Source organism: Podarcis melisellensis (genome assembly GCF_964234715.1).
Source record: "Podarcis melisellensis genome assembly, chromosome: 13".
Classification (NCBI taxonomy): Eukaryota; Metazoa; Chordata; class Lepidosauria; order Squamata; family Lacertidae; genus Podarcis; species Podarcis melisellensis.
The window spans coordinates 29,869,222-29,882,087 of NC_138545.1; the positions used below are offsets into that span (position 1 = coordinate 29,869,222).

General features: G+C 45.7%; 1 protein-coding gene across 2 annotated transcripts in view; it reads left to right on the top strand.

Annotated features, from left to right (window-relative positions):
- The window catches only part of RARA (retinoic acid receptor alpha), a 186,835-nt gene that overhangs the window by 71,261 nt on the left and 102,708 nt on the right, over positions 1 to 12,866 (top strand). For both annotated transcript variants that reach the window (XM_081886353.1, XM_081886352.1), the window contains one exon: positions 4,394 to 4,884. In XM_081886353.1, coding sequence (XP_081742479.1) covers positions 4,707 to 4,884 — 178 coding nt within the window. In that variant the 5' untranslated portion in view covers positions 4,394 to 4,706. The remainder of the gene's footprint in view (positions 1 to 4,393; positions 4,885 to 12,866) is intronic.

Below are 12,866 nucleotides of genomic sequence, written 5' to 3' on the forward strand. Positions count from 1 at the left end.
TCTTGTCATTTCCAATGTGTGATCCAACCCCATCCCCCTTTAACTGGGAGTACAATCCTACACACCCCTTGGAACGTCTTCATTCACCTAATGAATGATTTTAATTTTTCCCCCACCAACTCTTCTGCAAAATGTTTGATTTCTCCTTTCCTTTTATACACATAAAAGTGTAAGGCTGTTGTCATGCTGCAGTTTGTGTGGCTGCCAATAGGGGGCCGCACCAAGTCCAGCACAGCAACACAATGGCAGGCAGGTGAGCAAGCAAGCAAACAAGCAAGCAAGCAAGCAAGCAAGCAAGCAAGCAAGCAAGCGGGGAGGGGGGTAAACTGCCCAAGCAAGCTCCTCAGCAGAAGGGAAAGCACTTCGGAGGGGCTGTGGGAATAAGTGAAGGGGGTGGGTGAAGTGTAAAGGGAGTCAAGTATAAATGGAGGAGGGGTTGGCAAAGGGGTAGATAGGTAGGTGGGGCTGGCGAATAGAGGGAGCAGAGGTGTAAACCCCTAGCTTATGATGGCATTGGGACACTTACAAACGATCTCACTTTCAATACAGTCCGTTCCTGCGCATGTTTTGGGACCGGTGCGATACTTCATTTTCAATCAGTGCATGTCCTGTAATTTCCTGCTGGAGCCTTGTAACTTTTTATACCACAGGTGTTTCAGTTTCTTTTTCCCCTCCCACTTTTATTGCGCTGTAACGCAAGAACGCCCCTCCAGACGGCAATAATGTAGTAATACTGAGAAAGCATCGTGGAAGAATTAAGAAAGTGGAACCCAGCCTTAATCCACCTGTAATGCACTCTTGCTGTGTCAGTGACATGTTGCAAAAGAAACTGAAATAAAAAACCCAGACACCCACCTTGGTGGGTAAATTTTGTTTTTTGTTTACTTAATTTTTAATTGAGATTTTTCAACATAAGATACAGTTTAAGCTGAACTAATCTAAAGAGAGAGAAGAAACAAACCAATAAAATTAAAAATAAGAAAGGAAGCAAAGAGAGGAAGACAGAGAGACTGTGTATATACAGTGGTACCTTGCATCTCGAACCTAATCTGTTCTGGGAGTCTGTTTGACTCCCGAAACGGTTTGAAAACCAAGGCGTGGCTTCCGATTGGCTACAGGAGCTTCCTGCACTCAATCGGAAGCTGCGTCAGACATTTGGCTTCTGAAAAAGTTTGCAAACCGCAAACACTTACTTCCAAGTGTTCGCACACACTTCCAGGTGTGCTGCGTTTGGGAGCCGATTTGTTCGGGAACCAAGCTGTTTGAGTACCATGGTAATGCCACAATTATATCTTAACCCTTATTCTACACACCGAAGAGTGAACCCTCCCGCTCTCACCTGGGAGCTTCCCCCTCTTCCCTCAGCCCCATCCCTGAGTGAGCTCATCTGGCCTGCCACTCATGCAAATTTCTCCATCCTCTGCCCTTCACCTGCCTGTGTGTATCTTCATTTATCCCCAAATATCAATCTTCAAAAACCAAAACATACATGTAAATAGAGTTAACAGAGAGCTAGCATTAAAAGTCACAGAAAAAGCAAGATTAGGAGAGAAACAGAATTAAAAAGTCAGCCTTGCGATTCTCTTTCTGCTAATTATGTACATAACAATTATCCAAAATATTTAAAGTACGCACTCCAGAGGGAGATTTTAGCTGGATTAATAAATGTCCTTAGTGGGCAAATTTGTGTTGGGGTTGTAATTGGGACCATGCAGACGGTGTGAGGTGTGGCTGCCTCTAGCAGAGCTCTTTTGGTACAGTTGGGAATTGGGCAAGCCCCAGATCCATGGGGCCACAGTCTGTTGGGAACTTCTTCTGCATAAGCACCGTTGACATTAACGGGGGCCATGCAAGATCTCCTGTTCGTTTCAGTGGGACCCGAGAAGGAGAACTTCCCAGCGGGGCATGCTAAAAATGAATGGCAAGTATGCCCACTGGAATCGACGGGCGCTGTCAGAAGGCCCATTGCAACAAACATGGCAACTGCAAATGCCCATTGACATGATGCGTCTTGATTTAAAAGCTTTAACTAAACCAAGGAATTGATTGCTTTCCTGGTGTGTGGTGCTTTGCCATTTCATATTTTCTGCCTCTGGCACCAGAATGTTGTGGTCCTGCCCCGATGGGGTGTGTATATACATAACAAAATATTAAGTGTGCAGCAGTATGATAGAGTACGTCTAGGGCAGAGACGACCCCCCCCTTCTATTCAAAGTCTTCCATAGGAATCGGCTTCCTCCATCTGCTTCCTTGGGGAGGGGGGGAAGGTAGGAGACCTTTTATTTTGTTTTTCATTAATCAGCATTTCCCTTAGTGGTCTGCACTCCATTCTCTCTCTCCCCCCCTTTTCCCGGTGATTTATGGTTCGGCAGGGGCAGCAGGTAGCCAAACCTCCCGACCTCCAACTCATTTGTCTGGAGGGGCTGGGCCACCTGTCACCTCCTGTCAAGGGAGAGCAATAAATGGTCTCCTGTGGTAATTACCCACGGAGGGGAGGGGTGGAGATTGGGTGTTGGTGGTAGCCAGGGCTGGCTGGGCGGCAGAGACCAAGGAGGAACGGCACCCAAGCTTTGGGGTGCAGGAAGAGAGTCGTCTGTATGTGGTGCCTGAGACCAGAGTGCGAAGATCTCTGCCCTCTTCTGGATTTGAGCTGTGGTCCTGTTGCTCTTCTGCACCCCCTCCCCATTCCACCTGTCCCCCCTTGGATGGGATGACAGAATGAAAGGGGTCTTCTTTCTCCTGGTATGTCTGTGAGGTGGCCTTGCTTCTGCAGACGTTGTCGGAGGGGAAGTTCCTGCCTGGGCAGAACAGCAGAGTATAGGAGGACATGGTGACGTTTGCTCACCAAAACTCTCCTCTCAGTGCCAGTTTACAGTGCGTTGTCTAACACTTATCTCTCTCAGTCCTATAGAATTCAGTGAGGGTAGGCTGCTGCCATGTAAAGTCAACGGCAGCACGTGTAATGAGGGAGAGTGTGTGGTCATTATTCTGGATCAAGACAGAGGAAAAGCACAGCAGAGCAGAGAGATACCAAAAAGGCAAATCTGATGTATCAACAAAAATAGCAGTGGGGCTTAAGTTACATTAAACACTCGGGCCCCTTAAATTTTATTTATTTTGCACTTAGCAGCATAAGGGGTGTGTGTATAGGAACATCAGAAGCTATCTTTTACTGAGTCACACCAGTCAATTGCTTAATATTGTCCACACTGAAAGTCTCTCGTGTGTGTGTGTCACCCCAAATATTTCTACAAGTAAGGTAACATAGAGTCTATTTTATAGAATCATAGAGTTCGAAGAGGCTCTGTTATGGTTCGTGCCTCGAGTCCTTTCTATCATCTATCTATCATCTATCTATCTATCTATCTATCTATCATCATCATCTATCTATATCTCTATCTATCTATCTCTATCTATCTATCTATCTATCTACCTATCTATCATCTATCTATCTATCATCTATCATCTATCTATCATCTATCTATATCTATCTATCTATCTATCATCTATCTATCTATCTATCTATCTATCTATCTATCTATCTATCTATCTATCATCTATCTATCTATCTATCATCTATCTATCTATCTATCATCTATCTATCTATCTATCTATCATCTATCTATCTATCTATCTATCATCTATCTATCTATCTATCATCTATCTATCATCTATCATCTATCATCTATACTTAAAGTTTTTAGAAACAAATTCACATGTGTGAATTTAATTAAAATGCACGGATTAACTATTTTTGCCAGACAATATCTGAACCAATGTAGTATCTTAACAGCAGCTAATCATGAAGGCCATGGACTGCCTCCAGTATTGGGGAAGACAGTTGGGAGGGCTGCAGCACTCATGCCCTGCTTGGGGGCTGATGGGCCACTGTGGGGTCAGGATGCTGTCCAAGATGTGTCTTTGGATCGGATACCTTCTAAATCATGATGAACTGCAACTCCCATCAGTCCCAACCAGCATTACCAGTGGTTAGGCCGGGTAATGGGAGCAGATATCTAGAGGGCTCCAGAATCTGATCTACAGGGAAATGCAATTCAAGATACTTAGAATTGGGTTGCCTTGCATTTATCTTTGAAGTAAAGCAAGAAGGTGATCTCTAGCTGGTGCAAAAAAGGGGGGGGTTCTGGGGGACCATTTCTGCATAATTGCCAGAGGTTCCCACCAGTGTGGCGCAATGTTGGACTAGGTCCTGGGAGAGCAGGGTTCAAATCCCCACACAGCCATGAAGCTGACCTTGGGCCAGTCACCATCTCTCAACCTAGCCTGCCTCACAAGGTTCTTGTGGAAGAAAAGGTAGTTTGTAAATGTAATAAATATGAACATACATGCAACACCTGTGCCTTGCTCACTTTTCACCCTTCTGTGTTTACAGCTCCAGCTCTGACTTTGGAGTGATCCTGTTTGCCTTCCCCTACATGCCCGCTTTGGAGGGCCTGACTCAAGAGGGAACTGCAGGAGATCACCTTTGAATCCTCGGCACTTGCTCATTCTTGCTTGAGCGGTCAACCCGCGGACGGAACGTGCTGCGTGCCCCTGCCTGGCCCCTTGGAAAGGGGAGGCTGCATTGACGCCGAATTGAGTCGTTGGCGGTCCTGGATGAATAAGGCTTCGATGGCGATTGCTCCCTACTCAGCCCCTATGTGAATCCCTTTGCCCAAGGATCAGGCCTGCGGAGTGTACCAGCCATGGCGAGCAACAGCAGCTCCTGCTCCACGCCAGGGAGCGGGCATCTCAACAGCTACCCAGTCCCACACTATGCATTCTTCTTTCCACACATGATTGGGGGCCTTTCGCCTCCAGGAGCTCTGCCAGGGATGCAACACCAGCTGCCGGTCAGCGGGTACAGCACGCCATCACCAGCCAGTAAGTACCCTATGGTCAAGAGTCAGGGGCTGGTGGGCGCAATGTGTGCAATGTGAGAGAGAGATGGATTCGCTTGGCGCAAAGGCAACAGGTTTAGAGCAGCGGGGGCCGGTTTTGAAAGCTGCCACGCTGCATTTCGCAGAATGCACCTTTCTTTCCCCGTCTTAGTTTGGTGGGGGGTTTTTTGGGAAAAGCTGGCTCTGTGAGTCTTCCAGGAGGGACAGCTTTAATTTTGGGGTGGGGGTGGCGAAGTAAGCTTATGCCATGCTTGCGTCACCAACATGCGCACACTTTTGCTGTGCATGCAGAAGGTTCCAGGTTCAGTTCGCCAGCATCTCCAGGCAAGATTGACAGGTGTCAGGGTGATGTGAGAAGAGCTCTGCTGGACACCCTGGCGCATTGCTGCCATTCAGAGTAGGGCAATACTAGCTTAGATGGGCAAATAGTCTGACTGATATAAAGCAGTGAAACTTCGCGCTCTCTGGCCTCCAGAGCACTTTTGCTACTTTTTAAAAAATTGTTCATGATTCTGGGGTGAGTGCAGCGTGGGGAAGACAACCAAGAGTAGATCTGTAGCTGAAGAAACGTGTGTTTCTTTAAAACTTTTTAAAAAAGAAGTGGATAGCCCACTTGGCATGTTAGGAGAGAGGCAAGGTCAATTCCAGTATGCAACTTACCGGAATGTTGGTCTTCGCAAGGGTAGCCGGTGTGCTGCCCTCCAGATGTTGTGGACTACAACTCCCATCGTCCCTGATCATTGGCAATGCTGGCCTGGTTTGAAGGAAGTTGTAGTTCTCTATATTTGGAAGGCCAGAAGTCTATAGTGCAGGTTACAAAACAAAGTGCGTGCTGTGTCTTATCTTAAACACTTATTTTTACTCTTCGTAGAATGGTCTCTTCTTGGCCATTTCTTTTGGTTGGTTGTAGCGTTCTTCCCCTTCATCTAGAGACCCCGTGAAGTTGTGTCTTGATGCTGCCAGGCCTCTACTAAATTTGGCATGAAAACATAACGCAAAGTTTTTGAAGCTTGGCGCACTTTCTAGCTTTTGAAAAGAAAACGCTTAACATTTTGGAGTTCTAATCTCTCTCCCCTTCCCCTCCCCTGCTTTAATGTTTACCTAAAAATTGAGATTATAACAGTTGAGCTGTTTCAACATTCGGAAATTAAATAACAGCAAACTTTGCCAACTTGTCCATAAAATCCACAGTCATGTGACTTGACACACGCCCAAGCTCTTCTAACACGTTCAGGAATTTTTTATTTTGACTGTGAAGCGTGTTTGATACTCCATTAAGTTTTGAAAACAAGGTTCTTTGGGCTTCTATCCAAGTTTCAGCACCAAGATACAATAATTGATGTATTATATGCATATGAATATTTGGGTAGGCAGCCCTGCTAAACATCTCGACACTCCCATGATTACATATCTATTTATCACATTTTGCACTCCACCTTTCCTCCATGGAATGTGAACCAATGTTGTGAACTGACAACAACCCTTCCAGGTAGGTTAGACTGAGAGTCAGTGACTCACCAAGTGAGCTTCATAGATGAGAGAGGATTTGACTTTGGGTTCCTCCACCCAAATCAGTGCTATAAGACAATGGTTCCCAATTGGTGGTCCGTGGACCCTGGGGGGGGGGGGTCTGCATAACCCACCCAGGGGGTTCTGTGGCACATACCCATCAACTGTATGGGACATCTCATTTTGGGGGCGCTCCAAAATGTGCAAGATCGCAGTGTCCAAAAACATACATTTTGGGGCGCTGTGGTCTCTTGCGGGTCACATGACTTGCACGAGGTGCTTGTCCAAAAGGACCTGCCGTCAACTGTTGCACGACAACTGGACGCTGCTCCTCTCAATACCAGGCCTCTCACCTGTGCAGTAAAATTGTGGAATACACCTCAGAAAAGGGGTGCAGAGCAGGCTTGAGCTCTTCCAGATTGGCTTTGTGGGGTGATAGTGCTGTCAACCCCACCCCGTGGCAACCAGGCGAAACGCGCTTGCCTTCTATGTCCTCGCAATTGACTGCACCATCTTGCTTGCTGTGTGTTAGACACAGTGCTCTGCTGCGGAAGGAGGAGTTGGGAGTGAGCTGAGCAAAAGTGTGGAGGGAGATGGAGATGGAAAGGAGGTCGAGAGTGAAGTCTTCAACTTCAGATACGTTTACCATTCTATAATATTAACAAAGGGACCGGGGGGGGGCTGTGGGTTAAACCGCGACAGGGTGAGCTCAGTCCCTGCTCCTGCCAACCTAGCAGTTCGAAAGCACATCAGAGTGCAAGTAGATAAATAGGTACCGCTCCGGCGGGAAGGTAAAAGGCATTTCTGTGCGCTGCTCTGATTCGCCAGAAGCGGCTTAGTCCTGCTGGCCACATGACCCGGAGGCTGTACGCCGGCTCCCTCGGCCAATAAAGCGAGATGAGCACCGCAACCCCAGAGTCGTCCACGACTGGACCTAATGGTCAGGGGTCCCTTTACCTTTAATATTAACAAACGGTGTCTTTTTCAATCTATTTTTTTAATAAAAAAAGATCCCTTTAAAATTTAGCTTTTCATTTAATGTTGGGTTGCCTACCAGGTTCTGTGCTCTTGCGCCCAATTCAAGGCTGACAACTTAATCCTCAAATCGCTATCCTTGAACACGGAAAACTCAAGTCAGCCCTACAAAAACATTGGAGCTGTGAAAATATTTCTGCTCTCTGCGTAATTGCTTCCTTCTGTCTGATTGCTGTTTTCCCTTGTCTCATCCCCCCCACCCCCCAACTAGTCCCTATAACCATCAGAACTAGAAACTTAGATCTCATGCAAGTGTCATGGGAATTATATATATTGTGTGCCCCTGAGCTCTACACCTGTTTTTCTTAACATGGCCGAACGCCCAGTAGACTAGCACCTCCCTCTCCCTCCCTCCAATCCAAATAGGAGGTAATAGATTTCTTTGGGGTCCTGCCATGAGGACTTGTGAATTACTGAGCTTTGAGGTATCCTTGAGCACAGCATGTGGGTTGAAAACTACTAACAAAACATCTCTTCCCTTCAGTATGATGGTGCACCCACTGAACCTCCCCACCCACCCCTTCCAGCCCCCCAGATTTTGGCACATGCTGCATCTCTCTCAATATAACTGGTGATGCAACTTGGGAGAAGCTGTAGAGCCGGAGGGCAAGGAACATCGTTTTGCAACTAGGCAGGAAATTAAAAAAAACAGGAGTTGAGTGAGCTGCTGCTTTGCCCGCAAATCAAGAGGCAATGAAGGAACCCCCCCCCCCATTCTTTGCATGCTTCGAGGCAGCTCCTGAGCTCTGCTCTTGACTCTTGTATCCCCTTCCATGTTTTTTCTAACAAACGTTGTGTGGTTCAAACAATGCAGTGGTTCCCTAGAATTCCTTTGATTGGGGAATCACTACTCTTAGCATCTTGGATGAAGAAAATGCTTCTAATCCATTTTTGAAGAAGAAAAGTGTGATATTTAGCCAATAACTGAAGCCATTTTTGTTTGCATTTTGGAGGGGTGGGGTTTAGTGCTCCACAAGGTTCTCTGAAATTTTCTGTGATCCTTCCAAGTCCTTGGACCCATTTCCTTGTACATTTGTTGCTCCAAAACTCATTTTTAGCATTAGTAAACTAAAAAAAAAAAAAAATTACACAGCACGAGGCTTTACGCTGTTTCTTGTTCATCCTCATAGCAAACCTGTGAATGGGAGGAGACAGTGGTGGTTCCAATTTACAGATGGAGAAAGATTACGTGCCCAGTGCCACTGCAGGTTTATAGGAGAGGCTGGTGTTTGTGTCCCCAACAATCCATTTTTTCAGTCTAAGAGTGTATACCGGGAGGTTGTGAATAACCTTAGCTACAAAACACTGCAGATTTTGCAGGAAGGAAAGCAGAATCTTGAAATCTGTAAACTTTATAAGTTTTTTTTATTTGCTTACTTTAAATACTCTCTGCTACTCATTATGGGATGGAGCAAGGAACTACGGTATGTGGGATATTGAATTTCAAATTCCTGATGCATGGAAATCTTGCTCAGCCGTCCCCCCCAAAAAAGTGTTACCAGGCATCACCTACACCTTTCCAAGCTTATCTTTGCAGTCTTAGGGACTAGAAACATCTATTTTTAAAAATAAAAAGCTGTCATCACTAGGAGTTTTTGTTTTAAGCCTAGTGTTTTTGCAGACACTAGGCTTAAAAAAAACCCAACCACAACTTTCTAAGCAGTATAAAGTTCAAGGCAAGCTTTGTATGGTTGATTTCCTCTGGAGGGGAGCCAGGATGTACTGTGAGCACTTTTGGTGTTCTTGTAAAAATGTTGATTGCAGGCTCCGAAGGAATCTTAAGGATGTACCCAATGCAGAATTGTTGCAAGCCAAGCGTCCTACAATCTCAGAGCAAACTTCGCTTGTTTCTTTCAAGCTCCGCAAGCCAGTTGTCCTTATTTTTAAATACTACTATTTTAATCAATATTTTAAGTATGTATTTATTTAAAGCACTTTAAATACTGCCATTAAATTATAAATTTCCAGGGCGGTTTATACAGTAATAGATCTTCTAAGACACAATAGAACATCAATCAATATACCGTCCATCAACAGTAAAACAGTGTCAGCAAAATAAGAGATTCATCAGAGGTTGACAGCAGGGGGGAGTGAAATGGTCTTTCCTGTATCTAGCTTGAGCTTTGTTTACATTGGCAGGAGTCTTCCCCAGCCCTAGCCAGGGGTGCTACGGATTAAACCCTTGTATCTTTTGCAAGCAACTGCAGCCGCTGCAACCTGCTGCCTTAAAGACATTAAAGACTAGAGGCCAGCTGAACATTCCTAGGGGGACAGTTCAATAAGGGGTCCCACTGCAACTGCAAAATCCCTCTTCCCCCACTGCTCTCCACCTCAATTGAGACAGCAGAGGTACCTGGAGGAGGACCTCTCAGGAACAACTTGGTGTCTGTGCAGCTTATTCCCTATGGCTAGACAAGACATATTGCAAGAGTATTTTAGCATCCTTGTAGAAATTAGCCTCCTTGTTTGCTGACTCTAAGGCCAGTCAATATTCTGCCTGCAATATGGGAATGAAGCTTCCCTTCCTTTATAAGGTTGCTGCAAGGATTTACTGACTAACTAATGCAGTTGACATGTTTTGAACATTTAAATTACTATATATAAATGGTAAGAATTCAGTTGTGGTGTTGGCGTGTGTTTGGAGCGTACTGTCTGAGGCTTATATATATTGCAGTGATCCTGGGCATGTATAAGAAAACTCTGCATGTCTTCTGCATGCAAACCCACCCATCTTGTGCACACCCCTTTGTGGCATCCACAGTAGGGGGGTTAGGTAGGTTTTGCCCCTAACACAGTTTTCACCCCAAAGCTCTGTGCTTTTACTCTTCCCCAGTGGGTCATTCATGTTTGTCGGAGGAAAAGATAAAAGGGTGCGCTTGGGGACATTGTGGGGGTGGGAGGTTACATATTCCTTGTGAACCCCACCAGGAAGAATAAAAGGAGAAATCCAGTGTTAATCATGCTTATTGTAGGGGCACATCAGCATCTCTATGCTGAATAGTACCATCCAACAACTTTTGCCCCTGGAAATCTGCATTTCCCAGAGGAGCACAGGCCGGCTTCATTTTAGAGCTAGGAAGGGAAGTGCGTTTTGGCATATGTCTTGCTTACAGATTTTGGAGAGTCCTTTATTATCTGCGTCCATGGCAGCAAGTGGTACAGCATTAAAACTGCCAACACATTCGCAAAGCTAAGCAGGGTCCAGTATGGTTTCGAATTGGATGGGGAACCTTGTGTTGAGATCCCTGCATACAGTTCTTTGACGAATCTCTTGCTGGTTGTTTATTTTCTCTCCCCTTCCTGTTGTTGTTGGGTTGGTGTTGGTGTTGTGTTTTGCTATGCCCTATGGGGTGAGAGGCCCAAATGGCATATCTCCCTGTTCTACAGGATGGGAAGCATGGAGGAGCCTGTATTTTGGATAACCTTGGAAGAATAGCTTGAATAGAATCCATTCCTCCTCCTCCTCCTCCTCCTCCTCCTCCTCCTCCTCCTCCTCCTCCTCCTCCTCTTCTTCTTCTTCTTCTTCTTCTTCTTTCCTGCTTGGCAGGGGGTTGGACTCGATGGCCCTTGTGGTCTCTTCCAACGCTATGATTCTATGATTCTTCTTCTCCTCCTCCTCCTCCCCCTCCTCCCCCACCTCCTTTTTAACATTTCTCTTTCATTCCCTCTTATTTTTCTCTATCTCCTCCCCTCTCCACTCTCCAGGCAAGAGAGCCCTTTTTATAAATAACTTGAATAACAGGAAACAAAGGTTTAAAAGGAATAAACAAACCTCTTGACATATGCTGAGGCCAAGGAGGCGCAGTTTGGGAGGGGGCTGTTTGGTGGGGGCTGCATAGTTCAAGTGAGAGCCTGTGTTGATCACTCACCTCTCTTGCCCTCTGTTTGAGGGTCAAGATCCTTTGGTTCTGTTTCAGCAATTTGCGTGTAGAGTTGGGAAGGCGAGTAGGATAAGGAGCTGGGCCTCCTAGGTTTCACTTTTCCTCATCCATGGGTGCTTTTTCTGTTTTTGATGCTGAATTTTAGTCTGTCCAGTTTGCGGATGGAGTAAGATTTCAGGTCTGCTTGGCGAGGTATGGGACCAAGAAAATTAGCGTGTTTGTGTTTTTGTGTATGTTTGAAAACTCAGCTTTCTGTTAAGTGTTTCGTTTCAAGCACAAGTGCAATTGAAAAATAAACAAAGGCACTGACAAAATGGCCTTGATGACAGTAATAGAGTTTAAAACGTTGAAACGAAAAGCAAAATAATCGTCAGCACAACATCCATGTCAAACCGTATACATTAAAGCAAACTGTAGACCCAGATTGATTTAGTTAACGGAACAGCAAGCACACGGACCGAGAAGGCCAAATATCAAAATTGGTTAAAGTGCTTTATCCAAAAACAAAAAAAACCCTGCTAAATGCAGGTCGTTCTCTGCTTTCCAGGTTGCTACCTATAAAGACCTCTGGCATGGTCAATTAAGAAGTGAATTCACATTCCGTTTTTAAGTGCATCCCTACGATATTTGAGCATGCACTTGAAAACGTAAAGTGTGACTGTCAAGTGTGGATAAAAGTGGGTTTTCAAAACCTCATGTGTTATGTGCATTCTCTTCTTGAGGAAATGCAGCCAGCGCTTAAATCTCTGTTGACTGAATCTAGAATTTGGGTTTCTATTCATTCTGTGGGAAATGCTACGTTCTTCTAACCTCATCCACACCTCTGCTTGCCCTGCCTCTTTCCCTCAGGGAAACCCAGTGTTTACCACTGAATTGGATCAAATGTCAATCAGGTTTTCTCCAGGTTGATGTTTGCTCTGATTTAGCAATAAGAAAGGGGTTTTCCAGAGAGGGAGGGTGGCAGGCCAAAGGCAAAACCGCTCTGGTGGATGGCTAGAAAGCACGGGGCAAGCGGAAGGCTGCCCTGACCCTGCTTTCTAGGCACAGGAGAAGCGCAAAGAGCCCTTTCTTGGTCACAGCTGATACTTAAATCCGTTTGCTCTGGTATGAGGTATGGAAGCTAGTAGCTTCTCAGTTCTCTTGGCCGTTTGCTTCCCTCTAGCCCACCTTAGTTTGGACTTAATAGTAGAAGCTGCAGACCTGCCAAGAAGCTCCTAGGACTGCATCCCAGGGAGAACCATGTTCAATGAATGAGGAGGCCCAGAGTGGGTGGGTGTGAAATATATTGGCTGATGTGGGTACCCCTAAGTTGGACTGCCTGGGACTTGCGCCATTGGATCTGGGACTCCTGCTGATTCCCAGGGGTTATTCCGTCCTGCGTGCAGCAGGACGCCTTGAGAACATGAGCTTCTGCATGTTCTAGGGCTTGGCACTGAACTTTGATGTATCCTGGCTGTGGTTGGTTTTGAGAGGTTTTTTTTTTACAAAGGGATAGTGCCTCAATTTGCATATTCTCATTAGAACACATTGCATAGAATTC